This window comes from Solanum verrucosum, unplaced genomic scaffold (assembly GCF_900185275.1).
Source record: "Solanum verrucosum unplaced genomic scaffold, falcon-dt-bn FXZP01000156.1, whole genome shotgun sequence".
NCBI classification, from domain to species: Eukaryota; Viridiplantae; Streptophyta; class Magnoliopsida; order Solanales; family Solanaceae; genus Solanum; species Solanum verrucosum.
The window spans coordinates 1,885,844-1,913,559 of record NW_026020354.1 but is presented as its reverse complement, the minus strand read 5'-3'; the positions used below and the strand labels follow the sequence as shown (position 1 = coordinate 1,913,559).

The 27,716-nt window shown below is 37.1% G+C and overlaps 1 protein-coding gene across 1 annotated transcript; it reads left to right on the top strand.

The window, feature by feature from the left end:
• Positions 1-2,010: 2,010 nt before the first annotated feature.
• On the top strand, positions 2,011-3,228 carry LOC125837654 (uncharacterized). Its single transcript, XM_049516738.1, has 3 exons — positions 2,011-2,476; positions 2,663-2,969; positions 3,045-3,228. Exons 1-3 carry the CDS (start codon positions 2,011-2,013, stop codon positions 3,226-3,228), a joined length of 957 nt encoding a protein of 318 aa, XP_049372695.1.
• The last annotated feature ends 24,488 nt before the right edge of the window (positions 3,229-27,716 follow it).

The window sequence follows — 27,716 nt, the reverse complement described above, 5'->3', positions numbered from 1 at the left end:
CGGTCGGAACTGAAACACCACCTGTCCACGAACTCCGCAAAGTCAAAGAAAGGCAAAAATTCAAGAAAGTGGGAAAATATTTGCCAAAGACTGAAAACAAAGAATCCATGAACGTCAATGCCTCTCATGTGAAATTCACCACAAGGGTTGGCAATACGTAGAGCGCAAAAGCGAATCCTTTTGAAGGAAGGACAAATCAAAAGCTCACCTTAAAGTAAATGCAGCGGAAGGACTACCCATTTCTTGACTCAGATGTTTCCGCAATCTTTGATGAACTCCTTGAGATAAAACTTTTTGAGTTACCAGAGATGAAACGACCAGATGAAGCAGGGAGGAGTGATAATCCAAAATACTGCAAATATCATTGGCTGGTTGGACACCCTATCGAGAAATGCTTCATCTTCAAGGATAAAATCATGGACTTAGCTCACGAAGGGAAGATTGAACTTGAAGATGAGAAATTGAGTTCAAATCAAGTCAGTGTCGCTTCTAACTTACCCAATCCGATCATGACATGCAATTTTGTTGAAGAAAATATGGAGCAAGACATTCCAAACATTAATCAAACAAGAATGATTAAGTTTGGAGACTTCGAGCCCATTGATGTAAATAATTTGTTATCTCTTCCTATACTAAGTGATGTGGCTTCTGTAGGAGAGGGATCGACAAGACAAGATGAAGACCTAGTAGATGATCTTGATGATTGGGGCTGGACTCTTGTGACTCGCCGTAGACTCAGAAAAGTGAGTTCGCATAAGGAGTCAACAAAACAACACGTCAGGGAAAAGATGATAAAGAGACCCAAAACCAAAACTTTGATCGTGCATTCAAAGAAGAAGGAAATAAAGGTGCACCACTACCAAAAGTTGCGGCGACCCATTACATTAGGAGAATATTTACCAAATTGGTGTTACACCAAGTTCACAGGCGATGGCACAAAAGCTCTATGTTGTAATGTCGATAAAAAGGAAGCGAAAGATGCAACTCCATCATATCCATCACTAAAAGATGCTCTAAAGCCATCTCCTGAAGTTGAAAATCCATCATGTACAGCACCAAAAGATGCTCCACAGCCATCTTTTGGAGTCGAAAATGCATGTATGGCCAAAATTGCATTCTTTGACGATGATCTTCTATTTGGTGACACATTTCATAATCGCCCTTTATTCATGGTTCGTTTTGCACGTGAGAAAAGGGTGAATAGAATCCTAGATGATGGAGGATATGGAATCAACATCCTTCCAATTCGCACAATGAAAGAACTTAGGATATCAACAATAGATCTTACTGATAGTCACTTGAAGATCCAAGGATTCAATCAAGGAGGACAAAGGTCCATAGGGACCATCAAAATAGACCTCACCATCGGAGAGTTGCAATCAAGCGTGTGGTTACATGTAATTTATGCAAAGACTTCATATAAAAATTTTCTTGGTCAATCGTGGGTACATGAGAACAAAGTAATCCCATCTACCTACCACCAATGTTTGAAGTATTATGAGGATGGAGTTGCAAAAAGGATTATTGCAGATGATAATCCATTCACTGAAGCTGAAGCTCAATTTGCTGATGCAAAGTTTTACTTGAAGAAATATTCCACAAAACTTGATAACATTGCATCCAGAGATGTCGGACTCCTTAACAATATGGCTAAGGTAGCGGTCAGTAAGGTAAAAGTCACAAACAAGGAAGATCCAAAGCTTGGCAATCCAAACAAGATGCCTAATGTGATTGGTGCTTTTTCAAGTGAAAAGGTCACACCCATTCTTTGTTATGTCCCAAAGGCAAAAGAGGACAAGGGACACTCTCTCGAGTTGCGAGAAAATGCGCTGGAAGGTTTGACCCTCCCTGTAAGGTGAATTGATATGATGAAGTCACCTACAAAATTACTTTGGGAAGTATGTGGCTCCTAAGTCATTACTTCACAAAAAATTTGTTGCCCCTAAATCACCCCAATATGAAGAACTCCCAATGAAGCGTACATAAGAAGGTTTTGATCCTAATGCTTACATGCTGCTAGCAAAACCTGGATTCGATCCAAACGAACCGTCAAAATTAGGGAAGCTTCCATCAGAACTTGCTATGAGGCAACAACGTGAAGGGTTGGGCTACAAACAACCTCCACCTATCCACATCTCCATAAAAAGGGTAAGCAACAATTACATAACTGTGAAAGATGAGTCTACTAATTCTAACAAAAGGCCTTCTGTCTTTGTTCGACTTGGAAGCTCAACGAAGAAGATTTCTGTATTTCAGAGGTTAGGGCCATTGAGAAAGAAAAACAAGGTTTGGAGAAATAGCAAGAGTATACAAGCATCTGCTTTACTAAAATCTCAAAATGCTCCTAAAGACTTTCAAAGTCTGATCCTTTCTAGAATGAGGCGGCAGACGAACATTGTGGTCTCATGTAGAGAAGTACTAAAGGCAAAGTCGCATGTTGTGTTCTACACCAAGCAACGTGATGAAGATGAAGAAAGTGTTGGCTCTTCATATCATGTCACTACACAAGATGAAAGATATATTTTTTCTCTAATTAAAATTGATGGAGGGTAGGAGAATGTTTCATGGTGTTACCATATATTTTTCAACGATAGAGAACCACCAGAAGATAAAGATGCAAAAGATGCGCCACCCAAACTTGAAGAATGAGTAAATGTGACAGTTGATGCATTGAAAGAAATCAACCTTGGAACTGATGAAGATCCAAAACCCACCTATGTGAATGCTTCACTTGCGAGTGATGAGGAAAAACCCTACGTTGACTTACTCAAAGAGTATAAAGATGTATTTTCCTGGAGTTACAAAGAAATGTCTGGATTAGACCCGAAGGTAGCAGTCCATCATCTTGCTGTGAAAAGCGGTGCACGTCCCATTAAGCAAGCTCAACGGCATTTTAGGCCTGAATTGGTTCCCGTGATTGAAACTAAAGTTAACAATCTTATTGAGGCTGGCTTTATCCGTGAAGTTAAGTACCCCACATAGGTTTCAAGTATTATCCCCGTGAGGAAGAAGAATGGGCAAATTTGAGTTTGCGTTGACTTTAGGGATCTCAATAATGCATGTCCCAAAGATGAATTTCCACTTCCTATCTCTGAGCTTATGATTGATGCCACTACTGGGTATGAGGCGATGTCTTTTATTGATGGTTCATCCGGCTACAATCAGATCCGTATGTCGCTAAAGGATGAAGAGTTGACCGCATTCCGCACTCCTAAGGGCATTTATTGATACAAAGTAATGCTTTTCGATTTGAAGAACGCAAGAGCAACATACCAAAGACCTATGCAAAACATCTTTGATAACATTCTTCACAAAAATGTTGAATGTTATGTTGATGATTTAGTAGTGAAATCAAGAAAACAGTGTGATCACTTGCAAGAATTGAGGATGGTGTTTGATCTACTACAAAGGTATCAACTTAGAATGAATCCTTTGAAATGTGCGTTTGAAGTTACCTCTGGAAAATTCCTTGGCTTCATTGTACGACATCGAGGATTAGAAATTGATCAAGTAAAAGTAGATGCAATACTGAAGATGGTACAGCCAAGAAACATCCATGAATTGAAGAGTCTGCAAGGGAAGCTAGCATATCTTAGGAGATTCATCTCGAATCTAGCAAGAAAGTGCCAACCATTCAGCCGCCTTATGAAAAAGGGCACTCTTTTCGAATGGGACCAAGCTTGTAGTAATGCCTTTGAGAGCATCAAGTCTTACTTAACAAAACCACTAGTTTTAGCAGCTCCTGTTCCTGGAAAGCCATTGATACTGTACATATCAGCTCAAGAAAGATCAGTGGGAGCACTCTTAGCCCAAGAGAATGGCAAAGGGAAAGAAAATTCCCTTTACTACTTGAGTAGGATGATGACACCAAATGAGTTGAAGTACTCGTCAATCGAAAAGCTATGTTTGGCCTTAGTCTTCTCAATTTAGAAGATGAAGCACTACTTTCAAGCTCACGTCGTCCGTCTTATTTCTAAAGCCAACCCCATCAAATTTGTGATGTCGAAACCTGTCCTCAATGATAGACTAGCAAGATGGTATCTCTAATTTCAGCAATTTGAAATTGTGTATGTTCCTCAAAAGGCTGTGAAAGGGCAAGCATTGGCAGACTTCTTAGCAGACCACCAGATACCTGATGATTGGGAACTCACTAATAAATTACCTAATGAAGATGCAATGGTTGTTGAAGTTCAACCGCCTTAGAAGATGTATTTTGATAGGGCCTCACATCGCGAAGGAGCTGGCGCTGGGGTGATATTTGTCACTTCTCGAGAGAAGATCTCGACGTATTCCTTCACCTTAATGCAATGTTGCTCCAATAATGTTGCAGAATATCAAGCCTTAATACTTGGGCTTGAAATGGCGGTTGATATGAAGCTATTGCAATTACAAGTTTTTGGAGACTCTGAACTAGTGATCAATCAATTATTAGGTAGCTATGAAGTCAAAAAGCCAGAATTGCGTCTCTATCATGACTATGCACAAAAACTGATTAGATGGCTCAGAGATGTAACTCTTCAACATGTTCCAAGAAATGAGAATAAGAAAGTTGATGTTTTAGCCGCTTTGGCTTCAACTTTAACTGTCTGATCAAGCGCAAATCACTATCTGCCAAAAATGGATAGTACCATCGGATGTGGATGAAAAGAGCAAATTTGAACATCTTGTAGCTGTCTCACAAGCTGAGATAGTCGATTGGAGACATGACCTGATTGATTACTTGTGTTACAATATACTTCCAGAATATCCAAAGAGAAAGACTGAAATTCGTCATCGTGCTCCTTGGTTTCTTTACTACAAAGATACTCTTTATCGAAGATCATTCGAGGGAGTCCTCTTGCATTGTTTGGGGGAAGAAGAAGCGATTCAAGCTATGCAAAAAGCACATTCTGGAGTTTGTGGATCACATCAATCTGGGACCAAGTTACACTTTCATATAAAAAGAATGGGGTATTATTGGCCAACAATGGTAAAAGATTGCTTGGATTATGCTTGAAGATGTCAAGCATGCCAATTTCTTGCAAACTTTATGCACCAACCTCCTGATGTATTACATCCGACTATTGCATCTTGGCCATTTGATGCTTGGGGGCTAGACATGGTTGGACCACTACCTAAATCTTCTGGTGGTCACTTGTATATCTTGGATGCGACAGATTACTTCTCAAAATGGATTGAGGTTGTTGCCCTCAAAGAAGTAAAGAAGGAAAATGTTGCAAACTTCATCAGGGTGAACATCATCTATTGTTTTGGCATTCCTAATTATATACTAACAGATAATGGAAAACCATTCACCAATAAATTGATGGATAAGATCTGCGACCTTTTTGGCTTCAAGCAACGTAATTCATCAATGTATTATGTTGTTGCAAATGGACTAGCTGAAGCATTTAACAAGACCTTGTGCAACTTGTTAAAGAAGGTCGTCTCCAAATCTAAAAGGGATTGGCATGATAGAATGGAAGAAGCTCTTTGGGCATACCGGACGACTCATCGCACGCTGACTCAAACAACTCTTTATTCTCTTGTTTTTGGAACTGAAGCAGTCCTTCCACTTGAACGACAAATACCGTCATTGAGGCTTGCCATCCAAGAGGGACTTACTGAAGAATAAAATGCTTGTCTGCGCCTTGAAGAGTTAGAATCTCTCGATGAGAAAAGGTTGGAAGCTCAACAAAGTCTTGAGTGCTATCAAGCTCGTCTTTCTCGTGCTTTCAATAAAAAGGTTCACCTAAGGTCTTTCCAAGTCGGTGATCAAGTCCTTGTGGTAAGAAGACCAATTATCATATCTCATAAATCGAAAAGCAAGTTCACATCAAAATGGGATGGACCATATGTCATTCAAGAATTCTATTCAAGCGGAGCTTACAAAATTGTGGATGCAGACGGCTTGCGGATTGGTCCCATCAATGGAAAATTCTTGAAGAAGTACTATCCTTGAAGAGGCGTCATGCTCCTGGCCCGCAAGAGTATAAACTGTGTACGGCCCCAAAAAAAAATGTCCACTAGGTTGAAAATCTCGAAAGAGGCGGCCTAGGCAAAAGCTAGGACACAAAATAATAATAATAATAATAAATAAAAAAAAAAAATCACTCTCTGAACTACGTAATGACTTGATCCTCTTCACTGAGGTACGTAGGCAGCTTAGAGTATTATTACTCTAGGTTCAGTCATAAGAATAAAAAATAAAAAGAAAAAAAGAAAAAAAAACGTCGCCATGTGAATATCATGCTAATTCTTTCAAATGAAGATTCAAGCACGCAGATTTTGAGCCAAATTCGAACACAAATCTGTACTAATCTGTAAATCCCATGGATGTGATTTTTTTATGTAGACTGAAAATATCGAAGTTATCTTTCCAACAAAAAAGGAAGCTCATTATTCCGGCGCTCCTACTCCACGTTATGAATTTTCTTCCACATGTGCGCAAAGCTAAAGAAAGCTGAAAATTCAAACACCCAAATTTTGAGCTGACTTTGAAGACAAATATGTATTAATCCATAAATCCTATAGACGTGATTTTTATATGGATTGAAGATATCGAAGTCGTCTTTCCAACAAAAAAAAGAAGCTCATTATTCCGGCGCTCCTACTCCACGTTATGAATTTTCTTCCACATGTGAGCAAAGCTGAAGAAAGCTGAAAATTCAAGCACCCAGATTTTGAGCTGACTTTGAAGAAAAATCTGTATTAATCCGTAAATCCTATAGACGTGATTTTTATATGGATTGAAGATATAGAAGTCGTCTTTCCAAAAAAAAAAGAAGCTCATTATTCCAGCACTTCTACTCCACGTTATGAATTTTCTTCCTCATGTGCGCAAAGCTGAAAAAAACTGAAAATTCAAGCACGCGGATTTCGAGTTGACTTTGGAGACAAATCTGTATTAATCCGTAAATCCTATGGACGTGATATTTATATAGATTGAAGATCTCGAAGTTATGTTTCCAACAAAAAAAGAAGCTCATTATTCCGGTGCTCCTACTTCACGTTATGAATTTTCTTCATCATGTGCACAAAGCTGAAGAAAGCTGAAAAGTTAACGTTTTGTTGCTATCCTCATATAAACGCTAGCTTATGGAGTCTTTTTTTTAATAAGGAAAGGGGTCTCGTGGAAAGAAACAATCAAAATTCAAGAGGAGAAAATTCTTATTGAAATATAAGTCACTATTTTATTGCTTCAAAAAAGAACCACTACACCATAATGAGCGAATTAGAAAATCCTAAGCAAATAAATAAAGAAATCTAACTACGGCAAAAGTTTGAACTTATGATTTCTTGGCGACTTTTCTCAACTGCCCCTTCTAGCTTGGCTAGTCTCTCAACTTCTCTTTCTCCACATCTGCTAGAGTTGCTTGAAGTTTATCCATGGATCCATCCAACTTTTCATGTGCCAGCTTTAAGGCTGGGCACTGGAACGGGTTGTACCGGTACCGTTTCGGTTCGTTCCAGTTCGTTCCGGTTCGTTCCAGTTCATTCCGGTCCGATAGTATTCGGGACGGGATGGGATACACTGAACCGGTACACGGAACGGAACAGAACGGTATCATGATTTGGTACCGGTATACCGGTACCGGTTCATCCCGGTTCATTCCGGTCCAGTCCCGGTAAACCATTTTTAATTAAAATAAAAAATAATATTTTTGTCATTATTTACTTTTATTAGCATTTCTTTTTTGTTTATTTAATTTTTTAAAATTACAAACTTAAGTTATTTAACTTACAAGTTATAAGTATAACTTAATAGCTTAATAACTTATAAACTTCAAAAGATTCAAATCTTTAAAACTTATAACATAACTACATAAGCTCAAAAACTTTAAAAAAAAACTTTATTAAACTTAACTTACAAACTTATATACGTAAAAATTTAAAAAAATATCTTTAAAATAAACTTAAGTAAAATTATTATAAATTTTAAAACTCAAATAGTATAAACTAATATAACTTAGAAAATAAAAAAAAACATTCATATTTTCGTAATTCAAAATAACTCAAACAAAATAATTATTTTTTGAAATAGCTATATGTGTCGTCCCGTTTATCCCATCCCGTTCCGTTCCGGTCCATTCCGATCCATCCCGGTATATACTGGTACGGGACGGAACTGAGCCTCCATCCCGGTAGTTCCGGTCCGGTTCATCCCGGTATCGGTCAACAACCCGATCAAACCGTCCCACTCCGGTCCGGTACCGGTTCGTTCCGGTCCGGTCGTCCCATTCCGGTCCGGTCGTCCCATTCCGGTCCGGTGCCCAGCCTTAGCCAGCTTTGCATCATCGAGATGGCGTTGTGCATCAGAGAGGGCCTTTTCGTGTGATTCTTTAGTCATCTTTGATGATCTTAAAGTATCATACTCTGCGTACGACTTGAAGAAATTCTTGACATGATCCTCTAAAGAAGAAACATCAATAATGTTTACCTTTCTAATCTCCTCAAGAGTTGAAGTAATACTTGACTCCAATTCTGTAAAGCCATCTGAAGAACCTAAGGAAAATTGTGTAATCCATCCACACAATGTGCCCCACATCTCAGAAACAAAGGTTGATTTGGCGCGGTAAATGGTTTCTTGTGGCTCAAAAGTAGGAGCACCAGGTCGCAATGGCCTACTGGGTGACTTTCTTGGTGGAACTACTTCCAATGAAGGCATCACGTCATTAGAAGGTGACTTTCTTGGTGGAACTACTTCCAATGAAGGCTGATCATCATTAATGGAAGAATGAAAGTCTTTTGCAGCCGCATCAAGATCATTAAGATCTACTGTGAAATTTGCAACCGCGCCATTGTTAAGGTCGCCACCATATAGTTCTTGAAGGTCCAACTAAAAAAAAAGAAGTAAGAACAAAAAGATGATCAGATTCAAAACTTTTTTTAAAAAAAAGAGGGGACCTTACTTGTTTTGCCAATTCAAACAACGAGGCCGAGTTCGAATCCTCATCAACAAAGTCGTTGTCATCAATGACAATTGTATCTAAAATATCAATACCACAACAAACATCATCTAGCTCTTGTGCCTTTCTTTTTGGACGATTCCAGTGACGATCTGTTGGACTAAGAGATGCATTGGGTCGTCCAACACCATCCGGTAAAGCATACATATGAGAAATTTCATCACAATGCGTCTCAGGGTTTGACGTTTGGTCATTACCATTGACTGATGATACATGAAGTTCATTTGTTCCAGAAGAACCATGGTCAACTTTGGGAGCAGGTGAAGTCGCCTTTGAGGCTAATGTGAGGTGCCTCAATTTTGATTTCGCAGGCACATCCCCATCTTTCAAGGTTTTAGACTTGGATGAGGTCTTAGCGACTTGCAGAGTATCATTTGACTTCACTTGAGTTTTGGAAGAAGGATGTGACTTTTTCTTTGAATGATCAGAAGCCCCTTTAGATGAAATGGATGTAAAGTCTTGCTTCGTCTTCTTCAAAATGATGCGGAGGTTTCCTTGGGAAGTATTCAGCCTTTGGGATGGCCACCAGTCTACATACTTGCGGGTCATTAAAGGAGCACCCTCTAATGGGCACGTTGGAATCATGACTTTAGAAAAAGTATTAAGTCGAAAAGAGGAATTCCAAAGTTGCACCAATGTTAATAGTGTACCATCGTAAGGACGCTCCATAAGATCTCCGGGAACATCTTGACAAAAAATGAATTGTCGACTAAATCTGATAGGGTTGTAGGACTCCACGATGAAATTTGAATCATGCCTAAGGGTTACATTGCCTGAACGAAGGCTTATGAGATATTCGTTCCACGAATTTGAAATCTTGCCATTATCAGTAAGGTGAAAATCCCTCCCTTGCAACATTGCTAAATGATGGAGGCGACGGGGATCATCCTGTTGAAATAACTTTTGGGCGTCAGTAAAATCAAAACACTTGATCATCTTCTTGCCATAAATTTTGCAAAGAGGTATCGATCGATATGAACGATTGGCACGATGATGAGTCCCAAAGTATTCCCCAATCCAACCATATACATAGTGTATGGGGAAAATTATATTTGCCACACTCAAGTTTGAAGAAGTAGAGATTTCTTTCAGGCCGCGATATATGCTTGCAAGAACTGGGACCGCTAAGGAGAATTTCTTTCCATGAGCCATCAAGCTCGCAACTTTAAAAACACTAGCGCGCACATGGTTGACTTTCTTATTCGGAAGCACAAATTTGCACAGACAACAAGTAAAGAAGGCTGCCAAGCTAGTCTCATCTCTAAGTGATTCTTCCACATCTAACTCAACAAAGGGGGCATTCTCCTCGTCAGTCTGGGGTAGGAAGTTCGAATCAATATGTCCAAAAGGATTGTGGTTTAATCTTGGTTTTGTGGCTCGTACCTTTGACACCTTATGCAGAGGCTCGGCATATCTATTAGGTCCTCTAAACCAAAACTTCACCCAATCATGGACGGACACCTTCTGAAGATCATCTTTCGCTAATCTGTAGAAGGCCGAAAACAAATATCGACAACTTTGGAGAAGAAGCAATTCTTTTTTAGTATCTGTCTATGTCAATTCTTTCGCCGAGGGAACGACTTCGTCATAAAAGTGCCCTTGTACGGGGAGACCTCCAATGGCTTGTAAGTCCCAAAGTGATATGGACATCTCTCCAATTAAAGTATAAAGCGTATTGGTAGATGGGCGCCAAAGTTCACAAAAAGCATGGAGTACATTGTCGTCATAATCGTACGTGAACAAAGAAGTATATACTGCGTCATAGACCTTGATGAGCTCCAAAATCTCCTTGTGGCGGGGCAGCACGTCCTCTACCCATTCCCAATAGCCAGGTGTGTAGCAAACATTGCCAAAGTTAGAAGAGGGAACACGCCAATTGTTGAAACTTCCATCAGAATGAGAAGATTTGGAAGATGTTGCATCATGATGAATCGCGGATTTCAGTAAAGGAACTTTCATGCTAGTAGCCTTGCTCGAGAAGTTTCTCATAACGTCTTTGGTATCCATTTTTGACCATTTTAAGGAGAAGAGATTCATCATATGCCCCACTAACAAGGGAGAAGACGCCGATAGCAGGAGGTTGAACCTCCAAAAGTAGAACTTTGGCATTTGGATTTTGTTGGTCGTTGCCCACTATTTCAAGAAGAGGATGCAGCGAATCTCGGTCGCGGAAGTGCATCATGTTGCGGGATCGAAGTTGTATTTCTCTATCAAATATCTGGAAAAAAATTAAACAAAAGAATAAGTTCAGATTCGTATGAACATGTCCAAAGTGAAGGTGGTAACCGCAATTTTATTTTATTTTTGCGGTTGGTGGAAGGCTGACTTCAAATAGAAAACTGAATCAACACAGATGCAATCTAATTGTGATTTTCATATATGATGTATCCCTATGAATTTACTTTCCAACACCAGAAACCGCTTGTGATTTCGTTATTCCTACGTCGAGATATGAATTTTTCCGCGAAGTCGCACAAAGCTGATGCGTTCAGTTTATCAGAATTTTAGGCTGAGTTCAAAAAATCACCTGAGTAAATTCTAGAGTTGTCTGATCGTGATTTTCGGATATGTTGTAGCTCTATGAGTCTATTTTCTGGAAAATCAAATGGATCACAATTTCAATATCCCTACAATGAGATATGAATTTTCTACCAAAGTCGCACTGAGCTGAAAAAAAAGGGTGACGAAAATCAGAGTTGAAAAAGAATTTACTTGAGAGAGAAGGTCTCCATTGAACTCGATGATGCGGCAATGCGATATACAATCACCGGGTAAATGTGGGTATATATAGATTTCAAAATATGAAGACATCAATTTGATTCCTACAAATTATGGAAAATTATAATGATGGAAAGTTTAGTTCCTACAAATTATGGAAATTATGGTAAGTTTTCATAGGAATTAAATTATGAAAATTTTCCATGGGAATCAAATTATGAAAATTCCATAGAAACCAAATTATGACAAGTTTTCATAAGAATCAAATTATGAAAATTTTCCAAAGAAGTCGAGTTATGGAAATCTCATAGAAACCAAATTATGGTAAGGTTTTCTCGGAAACTACATGGGGAGTAAAAAAAAATACCCCGAAGGAGAATAGACTCACGTAATGAGAATTTGAATTCCACCGACAGGGCATTCAACCCCAAAGAAAGCAACGCCTAAAATTTGTGTCGAAATCACAAGCTCTTATCACCAAGTCAAGCTTGTAGACGCAATCCTTGCTCATCGAATTGGCGGTCGTTTTGTAGTTGATGACCCAAATAAAATTACCAAACTATGAAGAAATGTCATGCGATAAGTCTTCATGAGCTCGAAACACTTCAAGTCGAAAATGAGTTGATAAACAACCGAAAGTCAAATGATCTCTTACAAATTAGAGAATGTTGTCATGAAGTCTTTGGTAAATGTTGACATCAACATATCGGCATAGTCATTTCTCATGAAGCTTCAAATGTTTCTTGAAAGATCAACTACGAAAAAAAAATATTTGCTTCACAAATACTTCAAGGCTTGTCTTTACAAGTTCGATAAATCGAGCACCCCAACAAGCCTCGAAGCAAGGGGCATTTGTAGACAGTGAAGTTTTATTGATAAATCCATACTAAATTTGAATTAAATCTTAAATTCATGATACGTTGACCAAGTCAAATTACTGGTTAATAAAGTCGGATTAATATTTAAGTTAAAATTATATGACTTAAATCAAGTCCAAATAACATTTGGGTCAGTCCATTAAATTGACAAGATGAACCCAACTTAGACACATACATCCACACAAAAATACATAATTGCTCTTCAGTGGTGATCTGCAAGTCTTCCGCATACAAAGAAGTCTTCGCTCCAAGTATTGAGCCGCAAGTATTCCGCCAAATCAAGAACATATGTGGACCAAGTATTGAGCCGCAAGTATTCCGCCAAATCAAGAACATCTGTGGAGAGAAGAATCAGGCGATTACATATCTTTTTAAGAGATTTTATAAAGATTGTAACATTCGCATTAATTCAAATACAAATATTATTGTTTGCTTGCTATTTTTCTTTTCCTGTTTACTGTATTTCAGGATTGAAACTTTAGATGCTTAGGGGTCGTTTGGTAGAGTGTATTAGGAAAAATAATGCATGCATTAGGTGTGTGTATTAGTAATACCTTGTTTGGTACACTTTTTTATGTCATGTATAACTAATGCAAGCATTAGTTATACACTATATTGTGTATTAAGTTGTGTATTACTAATACCAAGAAATTCTAGGTATTAGTAATACATAGCAGTTTAACACTTGCATTAGATTATATAATTACAAAACTATCCTCAAAGTCTTTTATAAAAACATTTTCCATAGTACTTGGTTTAGAAACTTTTTATCTTCTCTGTACTTTGTCTATGGATATAAGGTAAACTGAATATAATTTTTTTGAACAACCAGAACAATAGATTGTGCAGTAAACTAATTTTCCTATAACATACGTGAGCTAAGAATAAAGCTACAGTACATTGTTTCATTGAATTGTTAATTTTATTAATCAGCATTTACATAGTTTGAAAAGACCATTCTTTACGGACAATAATTTATTTCATCTCAACTTTTGAGAGATTTTGTGTCTTGCTGTCTATTATATTTTATTCATTGTCATTTTTTTGTATGCATAGTTGAAATGCAATTTGTCATATCATTATGCAAAAACAACGTGAACTTTTAACTAGCTACTCTTCTGCAAAGAAATGGAGTTGACACGGAAGAGGAAAGGTATTTTTTTGATGTTTTAGCAAAGAACCTTGTTGCAAAGGAAGTGTACAAAGAAATAAAGTGTGAAGGGTATTTTTTGTAAACATACATTTTTTAATAGAAATTATGCAAGATTTGTTATTTCTAATACATCAAACCAAACAGTGTATAAGAAATAATGCAGGCATAACTAATGCAAACATTACTAATGCAAGCACTACTAATGCAAGCATTACTAATACACCATATTTTGTATTATTCTTATACACTCTACCAAACGACCCCTATAGTATCTAAGGGAATTAATGTACCTCTAGGATCGCTCTTTCTACCCTTTCATCAAGGAAGTCTCTCTCCTATTTGTGTGTCTTAAATCACTGTTTACCCTTGGACCCAACTATCAAGTGTAGGAAAAAATGATATGTGGGTGCATGAGATGCAGAAGCTTTGGGTTCTTAATAGTGGAACCAACGTTAGCTTTCCCTTTGTCTAGTCTTTAATACATAGTAACTATCATAGCACAATATATATAGTAGATTATCATATTTCAAATTAGAACTAGTCTAGAAACATTAAGTTTGAAAGGAATTAGGATGATCTCACACTTTATTTGCGACAAGTATATATGTCCTTAATTGACATGTCTGGAATTTTTCCAATTTTTCTGTGCTTGGAACCTTATACCTACAAAACACTTGAATAATTACCGTTAAAAAGGTTGGTTGCGTGCGTTATATATGTTCTACACTATTACAATCACGAGTTGCTTTCGCTTCATTTAATATTACAGCGTGAGAAGTTGGTTTAATAACCTAGTTTGTGGATCAAAAATATCCTCACAATAGGTGCACTTCCATAGTGCTTAATCAACTGGTTTGTGGTTGAAAAAAAGATCCTCATAATAGGTGTTCTTTCGTTCTGTTATCAAGAATTTTATTCATTATCATTATTTCGGTTTCTTAACTTTTATTTTGATACTTTTCTTGAAATAGGTCCCTCTTAAACGATTAGGTTTATTTTTAGTATTTTTAGGATTAGTTTAGTTCTTTTTTAGTTATAGAAACTTCAGAAAAATGTAGTCCAACACTAGTTAGGAAGGTACTCTAAATAAAGGATTTTTCTAGATTTCATGAAAATTTACTCTTCATAAAACATAAAAAGATAGCAAGTACTTAGGTGTAGACTCATATATTTTCTAGCAAAGACTAAAAATAAAAATAGCACTAACTAAGGTACAGATATGAAAGTGTCTAACTGGTAAGTACAATCCCACAATAACAGTCTTTCACCAACTTCATATTTAGCATATACTAGTGTGTTTATCATGTGCATATTCTATTCTAGTAAAACTAACTTCAAGGTTATATGTTTCTCTGTATTCATTTTTACTACCACGTACACATTTTCTTTCATAAAAAAATAGATCTTTCCATTACAATTAGCCCCATTTGGATGCATACCATGCCTTTGTTTATATCTATTCTATACTTATACTTACTACCTTAAAAATATGAGCTCCTGAACTGAATGTTGAATTACTATAATACCCTCAATTAAAAGTACTCAATTTATTTTATTTATTAATTTAATTATTTGTATTATGTTAAATTAGATACGCTTTCATATTAAAAGGGTTATGATTTTCTCGAAGAGATGTGACTTTTCCAAAGGGTTATGACTTTTTTGACGGGTTTTGACATTTTCGATGAATTGTGACTTTCCCGAAGGGTTGTGATTTTTTCAAAGGATTGTGCCTTTTCCGATGAGTTGTGACTTTTGCAAAACGTTGTGATTTTTCCGATGAGCAGTGACTTTTTCGAAAGGTTGCAACTTTTCTGATAAGGAACAATTAGCACCTATTAATACTACTATTTGTTAGCTATAAATAGAGGGTTTCCTCTCACTTTTAAACTACGATTTTTGAAAGGTTTCTACTCTTCTTCTTCTTAAAAAATCTAAGGATTATTTGCAACTGTTGATTAAGTTCAAAATTCAACGAAATTCGAGGTACATAAGAAAGTGTTGTTGAACAAATTGTAGCAAATCATTCATAAATTCACACTCGCATTTTTCTTACGATTTTCATGAGTTAACAGTGACAAAGAGTTGTGGGAAAGACAATAATAATAAGAAAATATGAAAAAAGTCACATGATTTGGGTAAGATATTTCTTCTTTGGTTTTTTTTATTTTTTTACCCTCAAATTAAGCAGTTTCTTTTTTATTTTGTTAAAACAATGGGTATCAATGTTGTCCATTGAATAAAAAATAGATTTTCACCTTTACATATAATATGATAATATAGACATGATAATAATCATTTTTTAATATATATGCAAGTAAAAATAAATGAAGAAAGTAAAGTGTTGGTTACAAGAGATTTTAATCAAATGGAACACTATAGTGAATATAGCATGAAAATTTATTTGCGTCTTCCTTCTTCATTGACTATGTATCGTTCCATATAATTTTTTCCTATTATTTTGTGTTAATTTTAATTTGAGAAAATTTTATGTCAGGAATAAGAAGAAGACCACAATTCTACAAAGATAAGGTAGAAACTTAAATAAATGAAATATTTTTCACCAAAGGTGATGTTGTTCATATATTAAAATTAAATTATGCTACTAAAATATATATGTATATCTAAAACAAAGAATTGGTCAAACTAAAAATTTGAACACTCAAACCTCAATTTACCCATCATTCGTTATAACAATAAAGTACCTTTTTTTTTATAGAATTACCTCTCTATGATAGTCTTACTCAAATATTAATTGGTAAAAGATAAATTACGTATAAAGATAAAATATTGAAATATTTATGGTAATCCTTATCAGTGTCATGCACATACTAAATTTCAAGTATGAATATTTAAGAGGAAAGATTACTGGTGACATTTTTTGTATTGATATTTTTTATAAAAAAAATTGGCTAAACTTGTTTACAAAATTGAGTGAAGTAAATAATAATACGACTAATTAAATGTCACTTTCTCCCCATATTTAAACTTTGAATGTATTTTGAAATGTTTCAATAATATCTAGTCATTTTGATCTCAAAATACAAGAAACTCTCTGACAATCTTTAATAATCAATTAATAGAACTTGTCCTATGTTCTTTAAATTATAATTATTTACTAAAAAGATTTAATTTAGTAATATTAATTCTATTTTACAACATCGTATACTATATATACAATACGCACATGGAACGCACGTACCATGAAACTAGTTATTGAATATGTCTGGCCTATTGAAAAGGTTTCATAAGGTAACTAAATAAAACTAATGATGTTTGTTTAACATTTGGAGCTTGGGAAAGTGTCACGACCCAAGGTATCCCCTAGGCGCAACATGACATATAGGACCCCGAGAGGCCCCATATAATCCAGTTAGCTTTCATCATACAAAATACTAAAATATAAGAGATTAAAAGACAATCTCAACATATTAAAGTTTTATAGAGAAAAGCGGAAATCTAAACATCGTCTCAAAGTCATATAGTACATAAGAGTTTATCGGGGTGAATCCCGTACATCAAGTTCCCAAAACATAAAGCAAAGACAAAAAGGGAAATAAAACTTGGTCCTCGGAATATGAGGACTCACCAAACTTCAATCTTCTAAATGAGATCCTAGCCACGGAAGTGCAAATCTATAAGGTTGGTCCCTACATTTGGGGAAATGTAGGCAAGAGTATGTGTTAGTAAAATATGTACCAAGTATGATAGTCATGCATAAAACATTTGAAAACATGAGAAAAGGGACATTTTCATAAAGTGCAATGACCAAGCTAAATCATGAATGTAAGTAGAAGATGATAGTCATAAAACATGGTCAATGCAAATAAACATCATCTTAAAGACATGTGACATACTTCTTGAAGTAAGCTTGATTCATTAATGTGGGAGAATTACCTTTAACCGACATGTAAGACCATGTGAGCTACTAACATGGAATTCGGTGTATCTCACACCGAAAAGGTGTGTCCTACTTGCCAAGGTAAGACCATGAACTTTCTAGCTTACGTGGATCCACTAGCTAATGTCTATCTAGACAATCCTATGTTGGCACATCATTTATGGGACGTGGGTAATCGACATTTGTCCACCCAGTGCTAAGCATAACTCCCACGGAATATCTATTATTCTTACTCATCACTTATTTAAGGGACTTGGCTAATCGTCTCTTGTCCTTACATCATGAGACATGGGCAATCGCCTCTTGTCTTTCATTTAGAGGTCATGGGTAATAGCCGCTTACCTCATTCTTAGAATAGCTCCTTATCTTTGATTCATTTTAGGTGAGAAGACCTTTCAACCTTACAATCCCTTATGTGAGAAAACCTCTCACATTCATGCATGAGGTAGTTATGTGAGCGATCCTTTCACAATAATTAACTACAACAACAACATATATGCTCTTACTCTCAAAGCAATCTACATCATATCTAATCAATGTCATAAAAACATGCATAATTCCATAATTCACCTTTCATAATTTAAAACCCACTTCAATCATCAATATCTAGAAAACATGGGTTAGACATGAATTCATGGGAATTCATCATACAATTATGTAATTAACTCAATTCATGCTTGATAGATCATAAAACAATCAAATAAATCAATATTTAAAGGAACTCATGATATGGAGGAAAAACCCTAACTCAATTAGGGATTTCTAACTTTATAAATTAGAGAATTTGGGAACTCCATGGAGGAAAGGGCTCCATGGATGAAAACTATCATACCTCAATGCCAAATGCTTGACTTCAATGGTGGAATTGGAGACTTGACTTGCAAACCTTAGCTTTCTTCTTCAACTTCTAGAGAGAGAAATATTTAAGAGGAAGACTTGTTCTTCTTTTAAGAATTTGAGAGAATGATTTCAATTGGGCAAATTTTGGGGGTTAAAACACTTATATAGGGCTTTAGGTGAAGGGTAAAACGACGTAGTATTAGGCTAGAATAATTAGGAAAAGAAAATCCCCTAAGAAAATAACTATCGGACTTCACCAACGGTTGGACCAACGGTTCGTTAGTCAAACCACGGATTGGTCAGCCGTGGTTGATATCAGAGACTCTTAATTATGACCCCCAATGATGGATGGTACCTACGGCTCGTAGGTCCATCGACGAACAGTGGACCACAGCCGTAGGTCTCACCTCTTGACCTCCAAATCTCTCTAAGTCTGGGACTCACCTATGAAACCTACCTACGACTCATGCATGGGACGACGGACCGTCTTGGTGAACCGTTGAATAATACAAAAAACTTGACATTTTTGAAAACTTGATTGGCCATCCACGAACCATACCTACAGTCCATGTGTGGGACCACGATCCGTGAGTGGCTCCTGATGTGCCGCGAAATTGTGACACATTTGATGCTTAATAAATATGAACTAATACTGGAATTAAGTGAAAATTTGGATTATTTGATGGGTTTGTTAAATGTGTAGGCAGAATCTGGGTTGTATAGAAAAGTGGAAAAAAAAAGCAGAACTGATGTTGACCAAGTGAAGTTCACGGCCAACTTCACGGACCATGAACTTCATTACGGTCTGTGGTTGAGCTCGTGAAAGTGAGGCAGTGTTGAGCCTTGAGAAGATGAAGAGCAGGAATAACCAAGTGAAGACCACAGAGGGTTCTACGGGTCGTAGTCCTCACCACGGACCGTGGTACCTGCCGTGAAGCTGAACCAGTATGAAAGCAATGAAGAGTTGAAAGAAGGTTGAAACTCAAAGTGAAGACCACGGGAGACTTCACGGGCCATGGTCCTTACTACAGACCATGGTAGCTCTCGTGGTGCATTTTCCAGTGAAGGCATTGAAGACCCAATCTTTGGGAAAGTTGAAGGGAAGATCACGGATGGCTTCACGGCTCATGAAGTCCGCTACGAACCGTAGAAGTGGCCATAGAGCCATTCGATATCGAACTAGGATTCATTTTAAACATTTTATTTTGAATTACTTTAGGTCATTTTTGGATTATTATTCATTATCTGACGTTTTACGACGAAGAACATATAATTACTCTTAGCTTTCAATTTTTGGATTTTTGATTATTGTTACCAGTTGGAAACTTGGATTCAGTCTATCAGATTATCAAAGTGATTGTTGATTTGCTAATTACTTTCGTAAGTCTTTCTCAATATGTTTTCATCCCTAATTACTGATTGTTTACGTGAAAGCATGAGTGGCTAAACATCACAACTCGAGTTGTGGGATCCATGATGAAATTCTAGTTACGATTCCGTAAAACGAGTAAAGAACAGTCTATGTTTACATTCTGTAGTTATTAGCTTTCGAAATCATTGGCATCTAGTGAGTGCACGCATTAGATGAGCCTGTATCTGGTATTTGTTCAAGAGAAAAATACTAGTTAGGAAAAAGCTGAACTAGATTAACCAATTGGAGTTAAAGCTTGAGTTCGAGAGAAAAGATCTTTAACACCTTATCATTTTAAGCGAGGGTCAATGTTAGTAACACTCTAGGGTCAAGAGAAAATGAGTGATAATTATCTTATTTGGCTGAGAAGTGTCAGATAAATTTAACTCGCAATGATTTTGTAAATATTGATTTGTCTGATGCTCAATTACGGAAGAACACTTGAACTAATGTTATGGTGAACACAATCCTGGTTTCTTTAATTAACTGAATCAACCTTACAACGAAATAGTCTATTAGTCGTGAATCTAGATTTTGACTGCAAGTTTGGTAATTAGAGCATTTCTACCAAACCCAATTTACGTTCCATTGTTATTTGTTTAGGAGATAATAACAACATTCGAATAAATGCGATAGTGAAACCTTATCTGTAAAGAAATTCTCTATGGGATCGACCTCAACTCTAGTTGAGTTCTGTAAATTGACATCGACCGTTTAGACTTCTTATTTGAAGTGTAAGTTTGGACGTATCAGCTCCATTAGACTGGCACTAGATTCTTTCAAAAGCTCTAAATTCTACCCATTCCGAATTCGAGGTGTTACAATATCTCTCCCTCGGGATCATTCGTCCTCGAATGAGATTCAAGACATCATTGGGAAGGTAGAAACCTAATATAACTGCCCATCATGCATGTAACTTCATAAATGCACATATCCGAGAAGGAAACATCGACTCCAAGCTAACGCATGTTCAAAACATCATATCATGAAGTCTATACGCAACTCATACTCAAATGCACATAAACTAGTAGAAATAAATCAAGGAAACTCATTTTCTTCCAAATTTAAGCTTTTCATGAATCAGGCATAATGAGGAAATCATGGGAATATCTAAGACATATGACACCTAATGAATATACCATGAGGAGCTAAATACCTCAAGCTTGAGTAGGGATGGAGGGAAACAGATGAGGATAATAGGACATCATATTGGCCTCGGCCTCCCAAGTAGCACCCTCAACTAACTGATTCCTCCAAAGTACTTTTACGGAAGCAACTTCTTTTTTCCTCAATTTCTTAACTTGCCAGTCTAAAATCTCAACCGAAACTTCCTTGTAAGAAAGATTCTCCTTAACTCCCAAACCTTCTAAGGAGACTATAGATGTCGAATCTCCAACACATTTTTTCAACAATGATACATGAAACACTGGTGTACTAATGCCAATTCATTAGCAATGCAAGTTTGTAAGCACTCTTGCCAATTCGCTTCAAAATCTGATATTTGCCACCATAACGGGACTAAGCTTTCCTTTCTTCCCAAATCTTATTACACCCTTCATGGGAAAAAATTTCAAGTAGACCCAATCATTTACCTAAAACTCAAGATCTCATTTTCTCACATCGGCATAGGACTTTTGTCAACTTTGCGTCGTTTTCAACCTTTCTCTAATAAGTCAAACTTTCTCCATAGCCTCATCTACCAACTCGGGACCTATTAGGGAAAATTCACACACCCCAAACCAACCTATTAGAGATCTACACCTCCTACCATATAGGGCCTTAAATAGAACCATGCCAATACTTGAGTGATAGCTATTGTTATACGCAAACACAATCAAAGGCAAGTGATCATCCTAATTACCTTGAAGTCAATTACACATGCTCTCAACATATCTTCCAAAGCTTGGATAGTACGCTCCGCTTGCCCATCGATTTGTGGGTTAAAGGTCGTACTAATCTTAACACGAGTACCAAGACCATTTTGGAAAGATTTCTAAAACTGAGAAGTGAATTGGGTACCACGATCGGAGATAATGGTTAGAGGCACTCCATGCAACCTCACCATTTCCTTCAAATACAACTTGGCATAGTCCTCCACCGAATAATAAACCTTGACGGGAATGAAATGAGCCGATTTCGTCATCCGATCTATAATAACCCAAATTGAGTCATGTTGTCACCGGATGTAAGGCAACCCAACGTATGAAGTTCATGTTCAAGTCTTCCCACTTCCAAGTAGGAATGCTAATATCTTGGGATAAACCTCCTGGCTCTTGATGCTCAACTTTCACTTGTTGACAATTGGGACACTTAGCCACAAATTCTGCAATATCCTTCTTCATCCCATTCCACCAATAGATCTCCCGCAAGTCACGGTACATCTTGGTGGCTCCCGGGTGAATGGAATACATAGAACTGTGGGCTTTAGAAAAGATTTGTTCTCTCAAGTCGTCTACATTAGGAACACACAAACGACCTTGATATGTAAGTACACCATATCCCCCTTGGGAGAAAGCCTCTACGGACTTTTTAAGCACCGTTTCTATCAATTCAACCAAAGTTGGATCAAGACCTTGCTTGGCCTTCACATCAGCCACAAAAGATGATTCTAAACCATTGTTAACCACAACACCACCCTTGGTAGAGTCAATTAACCGAACACCCAATCGGGTCAATCTATGAACATCTCGAACTAACTTTTTCTTATTATCTTCAATGCAAGCAACACTACCCATCAATAATCGACTAAGAGAATCCACCACCACATTCGCCTTACTAGGTGATAGAGAACACTCATGTCATAGTATTTCAATAATTCAAGTAATCTCCTTTGGTTAAGATTCAAATCTTTTTGATTAAACACATATTGCAAACTCTTGTGGTCAGTAAAAACATCTACATGAACACCATATAAGTAATGCCTCCAAATCTTTAAGGAAAAAACAACTGCCGCTAGTTCAAGGTCATGGTTCAGATAATTCTTTTCATGAATCTTAAGTTGCCTTGAAGCATAGGCAATGACTTTCCCATTTTGCATAAGGACATATCCTAACCCAATTCTCGAGGCATCACAATAAACAACAAAATCATTGCCCCTTCCGATAAAGTCAACACCGGAGCGGAAGTAAGTCTATCTTTCAATTTTTGAAAACTTTTTTCACACGTTTTCGACCATATGAACGTAACCTTCTTTTGAGTCAATGCCGTCAATGGAGAAGCAACCAAAAAAACCCTTCAACAAACCTTTTATTGTAACCAGCTAGACCCAAGAAACTCCTAATATCTGAAAGGGTTAGAGGTCTAGGCCATCGTTTGACTGCATCCATCTTCTTAGGAACTACATCAATGCCTTCACCATAAACAATATGCCTAAGAAAAGCCACATACCTTAGCCAAAACTCACATTTACTAAACTTTACAAAGAATCGTTGGTCCTTGAGGACTTGTAACACAATCCTCAAATGATTGGTATACTCGTCTTCACTTCTCGAATAGATCAATATGTCATCAATGAACACAATCACAAACATGTCAAGGTATTGTTTAAACACCCTATTCATCAAATTCATAAATGCCGCAGGAGAATTATTCAAACCAAACGACAATACCAAAAACTCATAATGGTCATACCGAGTTCGAAAAGTCATCTTCTGAATATCATTTTCTTTCATCCTCATGTGGTGATAACCTGACCGGAGGTCAATGATGGAAAAATAGCTTGGCCCTTAAAGTTGGTCAAACAAGTCATCTATCCTTGGAAGAGGATACTTATTCTTAATGGTTACTTTGTTCAATTGTCGATAGTCAATACACATACGAAGCGAACCATCTTTCTTTATAACAAACAAAACTGGAGCACCCCATGGAGAGATACTTGGTCAGACGAAACCTTTATCCAACAAATCTTTCAACTACTTCTTTAATTACTTAAGTTCTGTTGGGCCATACGATAAGGAGGAATAGAGATAGGTTGCGTATTTATGAGAAGGTCAATACCGAAGTCTATTTCTCTTACAGGAGAAATACCAGGTAAATCATCTGGAAGCACTTCCAGAAACTCATTTACAACGGGGACTGACTCAAGAGTAGGGGCTCGGAATCTATATCATCCACCCTAAATAAATTATAAAAGCAACCCTTAGAAATCATCTTTCTAGCTTTAAGATAATAAACAAATTGACCCGTCGATGACTATCTCCCTCATTCTTAGCAACTGAGGGACAATCCATTATCTTGTGATCCATCTTACCACAACCAAAGCAAGCATTGGAACACGTCAGACATTTATCCTCATGTTTCTTTCCACACTTAGCATAAGTAGGCAATGAAGAACTACTACCATTTCCTCCTTGAGGATTAGGATTAGACACCCTATCTTTGTTGAACTTAGAAAGAGCATTGGAGGAACCTTGGCCCGAGAACCTTTGTTGAAACATAGAACGACCATGCCCATCGGACCTTAAATGTGAGAAGTTACCATTATCGGTCTTAGCCCACTTTGCCTCCCTAGACTTTTCCTTAAGTTTCTCATCTTTGATTTGTTGAGCAAGAACCATGAGACGATAAATGTCCATATCATTGACAAGCATAACAGTATGGCAAGACACACCCGAAACGAACTTACTCATCCTTTCCCTATGATCGACAATCATAGTAGGAGCATATCGAGACAATTGTGTAAAATTCAAAGCATATTCCTTCGCACTCATATTCATTGACGAAGGTTGATGAACTCAAGAACTTTTGCCTCCCTCATCTCAAGGGGAAAGAACCTATCAAGGAACGCAACTTTAAACTTTTACTAATCAAGAGGACCAACATCTTCTTCTCTCCCTTATTTCCATTGGTTGAACCATATTTGAGCAACTCCCTTAAGTTGATAAGAGGCCAATTCTGCCTTTTCCACCGGCGTCACTCCCATGATCATCAACACCTTGTAAACCTCATCAATGAACTCTTGAAGGTCTTTCTCAACCTTAGAACCACAAAATTCCGAAGGATTTATTCTAGTGAAGTCCCTCACTCTAGATGCCGATGTACCCACATTTGGGTTCATGGGGGCCACAACTTCCCTATTGGCTTAGGCCGTCATAGCTTGAGCTAATACTTGAAAAGCAGCCCTAAACTCTGCATTAGTCACTTGCTCGGCCAAAGGGTCGGCCAGAACTAGAGGTCGTTGAGGAGGAGCTTCTGATTCCACATTCTCTCCCACATTTCTTCTAGCATATGATCTTCGAGTAGCCATATCATGTAGAGCATCGGGTAAGGATTAGGAGAGAAACCTTATAGAGTTAAACTCTATTGCACGACTTTAGAGTAGTGAAAAAAATGGAGTTTCTTAAACATCTTATAGCCTCTCATTCATAAATGTGGCACGCTTCACAATCATGAACAAGACTCTACTCGACGTGGCTTATGAGACTTCTTAAAACCTTTCTAAATCTTATGCTATGATAACCAAGTTTGTCACAACCCAAGGTAGCCCGTAGGCTCAACATGGCGTATAGGACCTCGAGATCCCCCATACAAGCCACTTAACTTTCATCATACAAGATACTAAAATATAAAAGATTAAAAGATAGTCTCAACATATAAAACTTTTATAGAGAAAAGCGGAAATCTAAACACTGTCTCAAAGCCATCTAGTACATAAGAGTTTATCGGGGCGTAGCCCGTACATAAAGTTCCCAAAACATAAAGTAAAGACAAAAAGGGAAATCAATGTCAGTCCTCGAAATATGAGGACTCACCAAACTTCAATCTTCTAAATGAGATCCTAGCCATGGAAGTGCAAATCTATAAGGTCGGTCCTTACATTTGGGGAAATGTAGGCAAGAGTATGTGTTAGTAAAATATGTACCAAGTATGATAGTCATGCATAAAACATTTGAAAACATGAGAAAAGAGACATTTTCATAAAGTGCAATGACCAAGCTAAATCATGAATGTAAGTAGAAGATGATAGTCATAAAACATGGTCAATGCAAATAAACATCATCTTAAAGACATGTGACATACTTCTTGAAGTAAGCTTGATTCATTAATGTGGGAGAATTACCTTTAACCGACATGTAAGACCATGTGAGCTACTAACATGGAATCCGGTGTATCTCACACCGAAAAGGTGTGTCCTACTTGCCAAGATAAGACCATGAACTTTCTAGCTTATGTGGATCCACTAGCTAATGTCTATCTAGACAATCCTATGTTGGCACATCATTTATGGGACGTGGGTAATCGACATTTGTCCACCCGGTGCTAAGCATAACTCCCATGGAATATCTATTATTCTTATTCATATTTTCTTTAAGGAACTTGGGTAATCCCCTCTTGTCCTTACATCATAAAACATAGGTAATCGCCTCTTGTCTTTCATTTAGAGGTCATGGGTAATCGCCGCTTACATCATTCTTAGAATATCTCCTTATCTTTGATTCATTTTAGGTGAGAAGACATTTCAACCTTAGAATCCCTTATGTAAGAAAACCTCTCACATTTATGCATGAGGTAGTTATGTGAGCAATTCCTTCACAACAATTAACCACAACAACAACATATATGCTTTTACTCTCAAAGTAATCTACATCATATCTCATCAATTCCATAAGAACATTCATAATTCTAGAAAACATAAGTTAGACATGGGTTCATGGGAATTCATCCTAAAATCATTTAATTATCTCAATTCATGCTTGATAGATCATAAAACAATCAAATAAATCAATATTTTAAGGAACCCATGACATGGAGGAAAAACCCTAACTCAATTAGGGATTTCTAACTTTGTAAATTAGAGAATTTGGGAACTCCATGGAGGAAAGGGCTCCATGGATAAAAACTATCATACCTCAATGTCAAAAGCTTGACTTCAATGGTGGAATTGGAGACTTGACTTGCAAACCCTAGCTTTCTTCTTTAACTACTAGAGAGAGAAATATTTGAGAGGAGGATTTGTTCTTCTTTTAAGAATTTGAGAGAATGATTTCAATTGGGGATATTTGGGGGGGGGGGGGTTAAAACACTTACATAGGGCTTTAGGTGAAGGGTAAAATTACATAGTATTAGTCTAGAATAATTAGGAAAAGACCCAAAAATCCCTAAGAAAATAACTGCGGACCTCACAAACGGCTGGACCGACGGTCCATTGGTCAGACCACGGACCGTCCCGGTCAGTCGTGGTTGATATCAGAGACTCTTAATTATGGCTCTCAATGACGGACGGTACCTACGGCTCGTGGGTCCATCGACGGACCATGGGCCATGACCGTAGGTCTCACCTACGAAACCTACCTACGGCTCGTGCATGGCACAACGGACCGTCCTGGTAAACCGTTGAAAAATACATAAAACTTGACATATTTGAAAACTTGACTGGCCATCCACGGACCAGACCTACATTAGTGTGTCAGACCATGGTCCGTGGGTGGCTTCGTCGGACTGGCACCAAATTCTTTTAAAAGTTGCAAATTCTTTCCATTCAGAATCTGAGGTGTTACAAAAAGGCTTGTTGTATCTTAACATAACTAATATTTCAGATAAAAGTTTTAATCATTGTTTAATATTATTTTATTAATTACCCTCTTTGGAAAAACATTGGTGGATTTTCACACTTCGGTGATGCGCTGCTTCTTCGCCCTTTTTCCCCTTTATTCATTGATCTTGGAGAAATATTTACATGTTTTTCAACTTGCTATAAGTTCTAATGTTGTGATTCTTCATATAACCTATCTCCTTCTGATTTTCTTTCTTCAATAAGTGGGTATCCGGTGGTCCCTTTTCAATATGGTACTAGAGACAATGTTTGTAATAATGTCATAGAATTGACCTTTTTTTAACCATAACTACAACTTTAGTACTTTCTTATTAA